The following is a 14736-nucleotide window of genomic DNA, read 5'->3' as shown; positions in this document are numbered from 1 at the left end:
GCGACAAAGAAGACCTAAGACAGTTGAGCAACTAGAAGCCTGTATTAGACAAGAATGGACAACATTCCTATTCCTAAACTTGAGCAACTCGTCTCCTCAGTCCCCAGACGTTTGCAGACTGTTATAAAAAGAAGAGGGGATGCCACACAGGGGTAAACATGGTCGTGTCCCAACTTTTTTGAGATGTGTTGATGCCATGAAATGTAAAACCAACGTATTATTCCCTTAAAATGATACATTTTCTCAGTTTAAACATTTGACATGTCATCTATGTTGTATTCCGAATAAAATATTGGCCTTTTTAATTTCCACATCACTGCAATCTGCTTTAATGCACAATTTGTGTCCAAACTTTTTAGAAATAGGGTTTGTATTTTAATTAATCGCCATGTCATCTACATTATTTACTTTATGATTTTTTCATGTTTTTAAACAAAGTGCCTTCTGCTCAGCAATGTTTTTGATTAAAAATACAGTAATAAATTGTGAAATATTATTATGATTTTAAATGCCTGTTTTCAAATATACTGACCCTAAAATCCTGAATGGTAGTTGTACGTTCTTCATTATATTAGAATCATTTGACAACCCTAATGAGAGGATATAAACCTGAGGTTAAGAGTTTAGTCTGTGCTATATAAATGAGATGTGTGTCTTACATCCAGACGAGACCAGGCTGACCACAATAGATGTGGAAGTACTAGAGCTCTGGACCAGAACCGTGACCAGTATCCCCACCATCAGTCCGGCTACGGGGTTGGACAGGATGGCATTATCCTTGAAAATGTCTCCAGCCACTTTGCCTGACAAAAGAGTGAAACATTTGATTAATTTTAGTGAACTAGTTTTGATGTGATAATCTTAAACAAGCATTCGTCATCATTTACTCAGCCTTATGTCATTGCAAACCAGAATGACTTTCTTCTTTTGGAACACACAACTTTTACATACAATGAAACTGTTTAGGGACAGATATTGATTAGTTTGATTTGATTTGTTCCCATCTGTCCATATTCACTTTCATTTCTTAGGAAAGACAAACATGAATGTTCTTCAGCACATCTTTTGTGATAAAAAAAATATATATACAAGCTTAAAAATGACATGAGAACAAGCAAATGATGACAATTTGTATTTTTTTGAGAACTAACCCTTTAACAGCGCATGGCTTGTTTTTGTACAGATGACATGCACCACAGCGCTGACTGCTCAAGTTAATCATGCAAAGCCATTTCTTCGTTGTCATTAATATATGTTTAGAATTGATTAACTAATTCTTAATGTCTAACCAATGATCCAACCTTGAGAAAGCCACATTTCACACATACACAGCAGAGAAGCTTACATTATTATGAGGAATTTCATGAAAACAAATGATATTTGACCCCAAAATTAGGAAAAACCACATGGAAAGTTGTCTAGGAAATGTGCTTAACTGTCATAACAATAAAAATAGAATACAAAAAAAGGCCTGACTGGTAAAAGCAATTAAAAGAAGAGATGTGGTCAACAGATGCAAAAAGGGTGGATGAGGATGAATAATTACCTCCAGCAAGCTGAAAAGCAGAGCTTAGGATGTCCAGAGAACAAACAAACCCATAGAGCAGGAGCAAGAGCAGAGGAACCCTCAGTAAACTAATGAACAGTGAAGACCTTTCTCCACGTCTGTCCTCGCTGATGTTTACGGGCACTGAGGAGAGAAAACGAGGTGCAAAAATACATGATCAGATGTGCATGTGAGCACGTTTATTAACATTGTTACTTTGTAGAGTTAAAAATAAGCATGAGCCCAGAAGCCTGAATGTTTGACTTAGGGTGCTTTCACACTTGGTTCGATTGCCTGGTCCGAACCCGAGTTCGATTGCTCCCCCTGCTGGATTGCGTTCACCTTATATTATTTTTGCATCACTGAAGCATCAGCTGTTTATACCCATGATGATGATCACACAGGAGAAGGCAGCAAAAGGCACTTTTATGTTTTGTTTTTTGAACCTTTGATTTGTTTCCAAAGTGTCAGATCATAACGGCACTTGCTTTAATCCGTCTCAAATGATCAAGAGAATGTAGTCGTTTGTGCTCAAGGCGAAATTATATATACATTCATTCTTTCTGTCAGTCACACTTGTCAGAAAAGTGGGGGAGAACTAGGGCTGCAAGATATTGAAAAAAAATCACATAGCAAATTTAGTTTTTCTGCAATACATATTGCAATATGAAAAGAATTTCACCAGATGACTTGAATAGCTCCTTGCATTTGGAAAGAATGAATCATTCCAGAATTATTGAGGGGATTTTATAGTGGAGTGAATTTGCATAGAACATAAAAAATTACAATCATAATGTGGCAAGCAGCGGGGCGAGGGACCGTGAGAGCGGGCCGGTGACGAGTGCTAATGAGTGCCAGCTGTGCGACACACCGGTCTCGTCTCACGGCCGAGTGATGGGAGCATAAAAGGAGGAGCGAAGGCAGCAGAAGACGAGAGAAGACCAGGCCTGGATTTTATGTTATGTTTTGTTTACGTTTTGGGGTGTGTGAGGGCAGTCGTCCTTGAGGGGCTGCCCACGGTTTATTATGTGTGTGAGGGCAGTCGTCCATGAGGGGCTGCCCGCGGTATACTTTCGTTTTGTTTATTTCTTTTGAAATTAAAGTTTGTTGAATGTTCGCCGGTTCCCGCCTCCTTCCTTCCCATCTAAGAACTGCGTTACACATAAGTAAATGCAACAGAACAAATATATTAATGAAATAAACAGTGTTTTATGTTTTTCCAGGCAAACAGTGTTCAGATACAGAAATTCAATAATTGAAGGTAAAATAACACTGCATAGTCTTCACTTTAAAAATCTAATTTAATTCATCTTTATCAAAGCTACAAGTGAAATTAAGATTAACGAGACAGTGAATGCACGGATCCAATATAATAATACGCGTCACGTTCTTTCTCAATGGTTTACATTCACGCAAGCCATATGCGGCTGTGTTTACGAGGATGCTCAGACAGATTTCACATACATGTGTCAGTTCAAGCACAAATAGATGCACGGATCTGGTGATCAAGGTCTAAAATGAGTTGTGTGTGTGTTTGTGTGTGTGTGTGTGTGTGTGTGTGTGTGTGTGTGTGTGTGTGTGTGTGTCATCTTACCGTTGAAGCTGACAGTTTGCTCTGTTGTGGTGATTCTGATTGGCCGTGATGACATGGTGCCGTCTGTGTAGATATCAAAAGAGATTTCATGACCATTGTGCCTTGAGAAGGAATTCAGGTTTGTTTGCTTTTAAGGAACAGTTACTGGAAATAGGATTTACATATTTCAATGTTTATGCAAATAAAACTCTTTTTCAGCAGGTTTTTCTGCCATGAAAATATTTTTGCCAACCACCAAAAATAATCTCTGTACCGCCAAAGCTTAATTTGATCATTTGCTGTGACGATACTTGCACTGCACTATACCCGCTGATAGTCGGATACATTAAAACTCTCTGTGAGTGGCATCAAATATTCCTCTTTACAATGGAATTTGCAGTGCTGAGCTTTGTAGTCAATCACAGAAATATATGTTGTGTGCGTGATCTTCTATGGCCACAGGTGTATAAATCAAGCTCTAGGCCTGCAGACGCTTCTCCACACATTAGTGAAAGAATGGGTCGCTCTCAGGAGCTCAATGAACTCAAGCGTGGGGCCGTGATAGGCTGACACCTGTGCAATAAGGCCATTCCTGAAATTTCCTCATTACTAAATATTCTTCGCTCAACTGTTAGTGGTGTTATAACAAAGTGGAAACAATTGGAACAACAGCAACTCGGCAACGAAGTGGTAGGCCACGTAAAATCACAGAGCAGGGTCAGCGCATGCTGAGGGTCACAGTGCACAGAAGTCGCCAACTTTCTGCAGAGTCAATCGCTACAGACCTTCAAACTTCTGTGTCCTTCAGATGAGCTCAAGAACAGTGTGTAGAGAGCTTCATGAATGGGTTTCAATGGCTGAGCAGCTCATCCAAGCCTTACATCACCAAGAGCAATGCAATGCGTGGGATGCAGTGGAGTAAAGCAGCCGCCACTGGACTCTAGAGCTCTAAAGCTTGTTCTCCGTCTGCCAATCCCATGGACAAGTCTGGGTTTGCCAGTTGCCAGGAGAATTGTACTTGCCTGATTGCATTGTGTCAAGTATAAAGTTTGGTGGAGGGGGGATTATTGTATTGAGTTATTTTTTAGGGGTTGGGTTTGGCCACTTAGTTCTAGTGAAAGTAACTTTTAATGCTTCAGCATACCAAGACATTTTAGACAATTTCATGCTCCCAACTTTGTGGAAACAGTTTGGGAATGGCCCCTTCCTGTTCCAGCATGAGTGCACACCAGTGCACAAAGCACTGCAAAGCAAATGAGCGAGTTTGGTGTGGAAGAACTTGACTGGCCTGCACAGAGTCTTTACCTCAACCCGATAGAACACCTTTGGGATGAATTAGCTGACCTCACATTTTTGCTTCTAGAAAACGGTCAAATATTCTCATAGACACACTCTTAAACCTTGTGGAAAGCCTTCTCAGAAGAGTTGAAGCTGATAGAGCTGCAAAGAGTGGGCCAACTCCATATTAAACCCTACGATTCAATATTTTTATTACGGTTATTACAAATGGGATTTCATTAAAGTTCATGTGCATGTAAAGGCAGGCATCCCAAAACTGTTGCCAATATAGTGTATATTTTTTATGCTGCTAACAACACATTGCAATGTTTATGGACGGATCAACCGTATTTAAATGAAAATTATTAGTATTTAAATTTATAAAATTATAAATTAAAAAATTACCAGATCATCTTCAGACCTTGTGGACAAAAAACTAAAACAAACAAACAAACAAACAAACAAACATGTTTGTTTAAGTAAATTCATCAAATTGTTCTTGTTTAATGCAAGAACAAATACTACAAAATGGACGTGAGCCTCTGCAACACTTTAGCCTATTCTAACCAAACGTGGTGTGTGTTGTGACAACTATGACTTAAGGGTACATGTAAAGTTTTAACACAATGCCATCTAGTGTTCAAGAAAACAGTTTGAACAAAATCACACACTAATAATCTACAATTTGTATTGGTCAGTAAGCAATTATGTCACATTACAAATGATTTTATTTACAGGCTTTCAACCATTTTGCTTAAAACCGTCTCCATATGTCTCTTTGCAGTTGGCCTGATACTCAGTCTTTTTAATTTTTAGCTACTGATTCTACCTGTGTGTTTCTTGGCCCCTTAATTATTGCTTACAGCTATGTTTTTGAATTTAGGTTAGGGTCAGGGTCAGTGCGGGGTTCATGTGGGGAGAGTACTTTGTACCGTGTGAATGTGGATGACGGTGTTCATCTGCCACCACCAAAGACCCTTTCTGACCCAGGAAAAACATACAGGTTTCACCCACAATGAACAATTTTATGACGTATTTGTTCAAACAACATCAAAACGAATGACCTGCTGTCAAGTATTTTCTATTTAATTTATTTCTTTTCCCTGAAAATTTTTCAAAGAAGTGAAAGCTTGTCAGAACTGTAAAGATGACAACACATTTATGGTCCCTCACGGCCCCTGATGGTTTGTTCCACAGGTGTTTTAATAACAGGTAAATGGGCTTTTTCTGTCAAGGTTACTGTCGAACACACAGTCTGTCTGCAAAGAGCTCTCATAGGACAACATACTAATGCATTTCTGAAAGCAGAAGCTCTTGAATGTCAGAGCAATTAAAGTGAATGACGGATTGTGTTCTTGTTCACCGACTGCTGTAGGGGACGCGATACTGTCACAGGTGCCACTTTCTCTGTCCGTGGCTCTCTGAAGAAAAAACACACATATAATCTGGCTGTATTTTCAAAATTTGGGGTCTGTAAGACTTGAAAGAAGTCACTAATGTTCACTTAGCTCAAGAGTCAGTGAATTAAATTACATGATCCGAAAGAGGTAAAATACTAATATGTGCACTTTAGGTACTAATATCTCTAAGATACTTACAGTTGTGGTCAGAATTATTGGCACCCCTGGTAAATATGATCAAATCATGGTTGTAAAAAAACATCTGCATTGTTCATCCTTGTGACCTTTCATTCAAATATCTCATTAGGAACTAAATGCTTTTCTCCAAAACGTTGGCCACAATTATTGACTCCCTTAGAATTTTTAAATATATAAATATTAAATAAGTAAAATATATCTTAAGTATATTCCAATTATTTTGTACATTTTATAGCACACCAGGGTGACTAGGAACATGAACTTGTCTAGCTATGACTTCTTGTTTCATATAAATTGTATAAATATAATATAAATATGAGGAAACGCAAAGGCCCAATTCCCTTAATCATTTATCACAATGAGTAAAACAGGGCAATAATTAAGAAGTTCCAATCAACTAAAGATATTACAAATCATCCTGGAAGAGGACGTGTGTCTATATCGTCCTGATGCACGGCGTGGAGGAACGTTTGAGTGCACAAAGACTGTCCAAGATCACAGATGGAGAATCGCAGAGATCAGTTGAGTCTTGAGCTCAGAAAGCCTATAAAAAAATCTAACAATCCCTCCTACATCACCACATGTTGTTTGAGGGTTTCAAGGAAAATCCTTCTTGCTCATCCAGAAACACACTGCAGCATATCAGTCAGACACGACTGGAAACTCAAAAGGGACCTGGGTCTGTGGTCAAATGATGACACAAAGAGCTTTTTGACAGAAAACCCACCAGCTTTGGTGCAAACAGACATAAAAAGTACCACAGTTAAATACACCACTCGATCTTTAATGTTGTGGGCCTTTTTTCTTTTTATGGAGATCTTGTTAAAATACATGGTATCATATCAAATACCAACAGATATAAAAAATATATTTCTTCTGCTAGAAATCTTATAATGGGCCGTGGTTGGATCTTCCATCAGGATGATGATCTAAAACAAACATCAACATCAGCACACAAATGTTAGCCTGACGTGGTCATACTCAATTCTAGTCAGAATATGAGTCTGAAACTGCTCCATTGGGCTGTGATTATGGGGCGTTTCAACCGAACCAGGAAAGACCTCAATTGGATAGACCAACAACCAATCAGAGCAACGAAGCGAAGCATTGTCAAATGTCAGCAGAGCTCAACTGCACTGTGTTGCCAAGTCCGCGTTTTTTCCGCGGTTGTTTTCTATGTCCGCGGGTTGAAGCGACTATTATGTGATATATAGACCCATGAGTGTGAATTTTAGCAGGCAATCTTGTCAAAATAACACACATTTTACCCCCCAAACACCATTTTTTCCCCGGAGAACCCCCCGAGAAGCTATTGTTTAGGGCTAGTAGTTGGTGGATTTTGTTGTAAAAACTTGGCAACCCTGTCTGCACGCGCGCTGGAATAAACGATCTTTGCCGGTGTTGTAAAAAAATAAAACAATTTATTGATACACAGAGCACTTACCCAACATGATCATCATTTCTGAGAGAAATTGTGAAGGTGAATGCAGATACAAACAAGCTCTCCGTTTAGAATTCAAACAAATATAATCCAAGCCCCTTTGATGACGTGATGATTACGTTACTGTTGATCATCTGTCCGTCATCGTCTAAAGCCCACCCTGATGATTTCATTGGTCCGAACAGTTTCTGTTCGGAGATAATTACTCCTCTATGGAGCGATGCCAGACCAAACTGCCCGACCTAAAAATGTAGTGGGCGGGGCTAAGTTCGGCTGGCATCCAGGCTACACAAATGTGTCACTGAACACAAAATAAAGCATTAATGAGAATTATTGATGACCTGAAGAGAAGAAACACTGACATAGATCTGGGAATCAGAAGGATCTGGAGAGATTCAGTATGAAGGAATGGTCTCTGATCTCCAAACTCATCAGGCATCATAGGAGAAGACTCAGAGCTGTGATCTTGGGAAAAGGAGGTTGCAAAAAGTATTTAATAATAGGCAGCCAATAATTGTGGCCAATGGATTTTATAGAAAAAAAATGTATTTCATAGTATGAATTTAAAGTACTCCCAATCCCATTAAGCACTGCTAATTACATGATCTACTCTAAACGCTCTCAAAAAAACTTGTTATACACACTCATCTAAAGGATTATTAGGAACACCTGTTCAATTTCTCATTAATGCAATTATCTAATCAACCAATCACATGGCAGTTGCTTCAATGCATTTAGGGATGTGGTCCTGGTCAAGACAATCTCCTAAACTCCAGACTGAATGTCAGAATGGGAAAGAAAGGTGATTTAAGCTATTTTGAGTGTGGCATGGTTGTTGGTGCCAGATGGGCCGGTCTGAGTATTTCACAATCTGCTCAGTTACTGGGATTTTCACACACAACCATTTCTAGGGTTTACAAAGAATGGTGTGAGAAGGGAAAAATATCCAGTATGCAGCAGTCCTGTGGGCGAAAATGCCTTGTTGATGCTTGAGGTCAGAGGAGAATGGGCCGACTGATTCAAGCTGATAGAAGAGCAACTTTAACTGAAATAACCACTCGTTACAACCGAGGTATGCAGCAAAGCATCTGTGAAGCCACAACACACACAACCTTGAGGCGGATGGGCTACAACAGCAGAAGACCCCACCGGGTACCACTCATCTCCACTACAAATAGGAAAAAGAGGCTACAATTTGCTCAAGCTCACCAAAATTGGACAGTTGAAGACTGGAAAAATGTTGCCTGATCTGATGAGTCTCGATTTCTGTTGAGACATTCAGATGGTAGAGTCAGACTTTGGCGTAAACAGAATGAGAACATGGATCCATCATGCCTTGTTGCCACTGTGCAGACTGGTGGTGGTGGTGTAATGGTGTGGGGGATGTTTTCTTGGCACATGTTTTCTTTAGGCCCCTTAGTGCCAATTGGGCATCATTTAAATGCCACGGCCTACCTGAGCATTGTTTCTGACCATGTCCATCCCTTTATGACCACCATGTACTCATCATCTGAAGGCTACTTCCAGCAGGATAATGCACCATGTCACAAAGCTCGAACCATTTCAAATTGGTTTCTTGAACATGACAATGAATTCACTGTACTAAAATGAACAAACTAAAGTTTGTAATGTTGGGATTCTCCTCGTAGCTGGTTGGTTTGGTTCATGCCTTTTAAGCTCTCAAAGTTTGTTGTTATGTTCTCAAAATGTTTGCACAGAAACATTATTTATAAATCATTCATATAACTTTTTTTTTCTGAAACATTTTAGTTTAGTAGTAACATGTTTTTTAAATGTTGTTTCAGAATGTCCAGAAATCGTTCAAAATTAACATTCCTATAATATCTGAATTATGATTATATTTACAAATGTTAAGGGAATGTTCTAAGCCATTTAAAAAACTGGACATTCCAAACAGAACTTTCAGAAAAAATGTTTCATAACCAAACGGGAACTTTAGCAAAGTGTTCTATAGGAACACATTTTTGGTTAGCTCTTAGCTGGGATACGCTTTGAGATAAATCAAGGCCTAAATGTTCCAGATATAAGGTAACGCAAAGAACGAGTTCTGCATTAAGAGCCTGTACACTCACTCACACTGACCTGCTTCTGTATAAATGGAGCTGCACATGGCATTAAAATCTCACCCTTATCAGCACAAGAGCACAGCAAGTGACAAAATGTCAAGACGGCTTGTGCAATGGTGTTTTGAGCACTGGACCGGGTGCTCCATTGTGTCCCTGAGAGCCAAATATGGTTTTATTGAATGCAGGGCTGCCAAAACACTGCACGAAGTCAATCAGAAATACGTGCACAGAACAACAAGTGTCCTGAAAGTACAACGGCTACGAAATAAATCTAAACACTGAAACTGATGTGTGGGTTTTCTTTCAAATAAATGTCACTTGATTGCTATCTAATGCAATGACATATTGAAGTAGAAATAATGAAATTTTCTTGTAAAACATACTCCAATGATGTTTTGCAAAAATGAGTTTTTACAGTATACAGTGAAGCTTCAATACGATTGACTGAGCAAATACTAATATAGACAAATTCAGAAAGTCATTCTTCACTTATAGACAGATTGACCTGATGGTTAAATGAAATCGTTATACCTGTAGGGGTCCGGGTTTGATTCCACAGAGGGTGATGAGGCTCTTGGACTGACAGTCCACATTGTAAAGGAGGTTTATATGGGAAAGCCTGTCATGAGGCGTCAGTAATGATCTTCTCTGACTAATTAACTCGTGGGCTATCAGTGTTCAGTCAGATCATTTACAGTCAAACGAACGAAGGCCCAAATGCAGGATCAGTCATGCATAAGCCGGCTTGTGATGCAACCACTTAAACATTCATATCAAAGTCGAAGATCTACAGATTCTATTAGAAAATAATAATTATTATTATCATTAATTTTTAAAATGCATATTTGCACACAGAAAGGTGTCTCTTTGGTGGAAAATCCTGACATCTTGTGGTGAGACCATACATTGTCCATTGTGTTGTTTGTTTGTTTGTTTGTTTGTTTTAATGAAGTGTCTTTGCTCAGGCCCAAATGTCATTAATTTCAAAATGTCATATTTTAATGTGTGAGAAATGTGACCATCTCTGTATATCTCCGTAGTGTTTTCAGGGAATATGTGGACACTCCAGTGTTGTTTTAGTATAATTCAGTGTTAAGTATTCAAGTATACTTTACCAGTCAAAAGTTTGAGAAGATTTTTGTCATGTTTTTAAAGAAGTTTTTTCTGCTCACCAGAGCTGCATTTATGTTATATATATATATATATATATAATGCTGTGCGTTTCAAGGCACTTCAGTGTGCATTTAATGTCCTGGTTTGATCAAGATATGTGTCTGAAATGAACACCATGTCCAGAAAGTAAATTACAGAGCCTCTAAACAGACAAAATATATTTCAATTATTTTGCAATGGGGTTATTATTATATTGTATATAATATGCATGCATCAGAGAGCTGCTATCAATACGTGGGGCTATTGAAATCGCTTTTAAATGAGCTCTCACTTTTCACTTTTGATTTCCAATTCACGTTCACCACACATTATACAAGATATCGTTAGGATCTATTGCGCACCAAATCCGCCAACATCGTCCTGTCAGTCATCGCTCTTTCCCCGTAAGAAGTGAAATCTGATGTATAATACTGTAATGTAATGGACTACTACAGCAAGTAGAGCGCATTATCTTTTGGCCCTTTCCTATTTTGAAACTTTGGCTTCCTAGTAATAGTGATTCTGAACTCCATTTACTTTAGATAAAAAGTATTGGTTTAAAAGTGACCAATACAAGTTATTTTAACATTCATGAAGCTGTGGTAAGAGCAGGTCTTGTCAGTCATGTGTGGTTTTCTTCAGATTAATTATTGTCGAGGCCTGCAGTGTCAGCAGTCAAACAGCACAATGAACCCGTTCACCTCTGAGAAACTGATTCTGAGCACAACCATTTAATAAAGTCTAAAAAGGAGTTGCAATATTACTGTAAAAGTGAACAGTATTAAATTAGTTAATTTCACTCAAATATTAGTGAAAGTTCTTGGAAAGCAAACATTGTGTTACATTTTTCCCAGCATGCTTTGCTTCAGACTGAATGTAAGGAAAAGGCCTAATTGTTGAAGGGGTGTTGGATTATTAGGAAATAATGCACACCCGAGTTGGTAATGTTACACCTCAGGTGTGCATTATTTTCTAATAATTTAACAGACCGGAGTCAAATCATTTCCTTTATACTATGGTTACCACAGATCAAGACATTCAGATGTTGTTTTTCCAAGACATTTGTCAGGTTTTTGTTCTTAAAACACTTGTGTGTATTTCTTACAAATTTCTTACGCCAAGCATCTCATCTCATCCCAAGCATCCGTTGCTAATTTCAAAATATAATTTTTGAGAGAGAGAGAGAGAGAGAGAGTGAGAGAGAGAGAGAAGTGTGTGCGAATGACCTGAGTCTGCTGTGTGCCTCAGTGTTCATCACCAGCGTCTCTACTAATAGTGAAATTGTACGTTTATCTGCTTCAAGAACCGCGATGTTATTACCTTGCTATATGAGAGATGTCATGTAGCTTTTATGTTGTTAAACTGTTTTACTGATAAAATCAGCAGAGCAGCACTGACAACACGTTTATGCAAGCGTGTGTCCGTACTGTATGTGTGTGTGTGAGAGAGAGAGAGTGTGAAGAGTATGTGCTTTCTATACATACAACATAATATTGTGCCCAAAAACACAATAGGCACACGAATGGGACGAATTTGACATTTTTGTTATCCTATTGTTTACTCAATTTGTTTGCTCGGTCAGTGTGTGTTTTAGTTCTTTTGCTGATGTTGCTGTAAGACCTTTGAAATGACTGAATTTATTTGGCGGAGTGATATGGAACTGTCAAGATTTTACTGGAACTACTTTATCTGTGCATTTAACGCTTTAGAACGTTCGTCAACCAATCAGAATCAAGCATTCAACAACCCTGTAGAATAAAAGGAGAATAAATGTTGAAATTACAAGCTATTTTCTGTGTTTTTGTACAATATTATTATAGGGAGAGATGTGTTAGCGTTTAATTAGGTCGAGGATGGGCTGCAAAAATTAAGATTAATTTAGGACTAGGAATGGGAGATGAGACTCGGATTGGTTTATTGCACGTTACGCCCAAAACACACCTATAACTAAATAAGAGAAGAGATACAACCCTTTTGCACCATGCGCACGGCACGCCGACCGTTTTCCCATCTGTAAACTAGCAAAAGTGGATTCAGATACGGCCTAAGTGACCCGGCACCATCTTCAGATCATGAGCTCAGATCATTAAAATGGGGCCTAAAGAAAAGAAACACGTTTTTGTATGGAGTCAAAATGAAAAGTCTGTTAACTGATTACCGCAAATTATTTTTTAGTTAAGTCAACTGATTAGGGGTTTACAATTTATGACAATAATTTTTTGCATTGTTTAGGCCATATTCATTACAGAGTTTGATTATTACAGACGTGTATCGTATTCAAGAACTGAATTCACTCCTGAAAACTGCAGGTCATGGGAAATTCATTTATTAAACTGAACAACTATTAATGCAGGGATGACAGGGATAATATCTCATCTAAATTGTGTTGATGGTAGTTAAATATTACTGTGGTCAAAAATCGTTTACACTTAATGGGCTAAACAGTTTTCATGTTTCTGGTTTATGGCTCGGCTGAGAGATGAAAAACTCTTGACAACTTTGACCCCTGTGGTCCAGAATTCACTCGCTGAACTTTAGCATGATGAGCAGTTTAAACTTTATTAGTAATTAGCACAAACATTTGAACCTGGGTACTGTAAGCACTTACACAACATCTTCAGCTGAGTCATACAGTATGTCAGCTCTGTCATCTCAGCTGATGCCAATAAATAAGTCAACGAATGAGCGCTTCACACCATTTGACTTTGAGGCCCAAATACATGAGAGAGCTGGAGTGGCATCAAAAATACATGACAAACAAGCCCAAACAAGAAGAAAACATACGGGAAACAATTTACAATAAGGTTTCATTTGTTAACATTAGTTAAAGTTAACATGAATTAAACATTTTGTCTGTTAACATTAGTTAAAGCACTGTGAACTAACATCAACATTTTATTAACTAACATTAACGAAGATTAATAAATGCTGTCAAAATGTATTACTCATTGTTAATACATTAACTTATGTTAACAAGTGAGGCTTTACTGTTCTGTGTTTCCAACCTGATGCAATGCTTCACAACGTGATGTTGTCTAAATGATATGATGTTTTTTGGTACCATGGTAAAATCTCACAGCTCCAAACTCGGAGATCCATCTCAGTACTTAAAGGGATAGTTCACCCAAAAATGTAAAGGTGCACTATGTAGTATTTTTGCAGTAAAATATCCAAAAACCACTAGGCCAGTGTTATATATTTTGTTCAGTTGAGTACTTACAATATCCCAAATGTTTTCAACTATTTGTAAATTGTGAGAAAATTGCTATTTTAACCAAGGACCGAAGACGTTTGAGGGAGTCGCCTGTCAATCGCGTCATATCTGCGCTACCCTCGGTTTTATTCTGCAGAAGCGCTTTACTCTTAGCAGTGTGAACATGTCACAGCAGCGCCGAGCGAACGCACAGAGTAGCGTCATAACATCATTTTAAACACACTTAAATGTATCTAATATGATAAACAGAGCTGCTTTACCTAATAATCATGACCGGAAAAAGCGGAAGTGCGGACGCCCGGCGACTGTGTCCCGTCCCATCATAATAAAAGTCCCGGTGTTCGTGAGCCGTGTGTTTGTTTAACAATCACTCCAGCAGCTGTGCTCAGCTCCACAACACTCGGTCCTGCTCTGCTTTACACTACAGTAACGTTAATAACCGCATCCATGAACATGATTTCTGCTCGAGTCCTATTTTCCACCGGCTGTGAGGTGAAGACCACATGTCCCAAGATACTGTGCTCACACTTTGCGTCATCAAACTACACCTTTATTTAGAATAGGCGCCCTCCAGTGAACGGAAAGTTGCATAGTGCACCTTTAAAGGGTTAGTTGTTCTCCCAAAAATGTAATTGATGTCATTAATGACTCCCCCTAATGTCGTTCCACACCCGTAAGACCTTCAGAAGTTCCGATGATGAACGGTCGAAGGTCTTACGGTTTTTAGTTCCAGAGCATACGCAGTCTATGCACACTTTACTGTCCATGTCCAGAAAGCTAATAAAAACATCATCAAAGTAGTCCATATGTGACATCAGTTGGGTGATTAGAATCTCTTGAAGCATCA

At 38.6% G+C, this 14736-nt stretch overlaps 1 protein-coding gene across 1 annotated transcript in view; it reads right to left on the bottom strand.

Moving 5' to 3' along the window:
• slc34a1a (solute carrier family 34 member 1a) overlaps positions 1–10106 on the bottom strand; it is a 38803-nt gene extending 28697 nt beyond the window's left edge. Inside the window, exons 1-4 of the mRNA XM_067458084.1 lie at positions 10055–10106; positions 3141–3203; positions 1547–1690; positions 660–803 (exon numbers count right to left, since the gene is read on the bottom strand). Of these exons, the coding sequence (XP_067314185.1) occupies positions 660–803; positions 1547–1690; positions 3141–3195 (343 nt within the window). The 5' untranslated portion in view covers positions 3196–3203; positions 10055–10106. The remainder of the gene's footprint in view (positions 1–659; positions 804–1546; positions 1691–3140; positions 3204–10054) is intronic.
• Between the last annotated feature and the right edge of the window lie 4630 nt (positions 10107–14736).

Source organism: Pseudorasbora parva, chromosome 11 (genome assembly GCF_024679245.1).
Source record: "Pseudorasbora parva isolate DD20220531a chromosome 11, ASM2467924v1, whole genome shotgun sequence".
NCBI lineage: Eukaryota > Metazoa > Chordata > Actinopteri > Cypriniformes > Gobionidae > Pseudorasbora > Pseudorasbora parva.
This window is presented reverse-complemented; position numbering and strand designations above follow the sequence as displayed.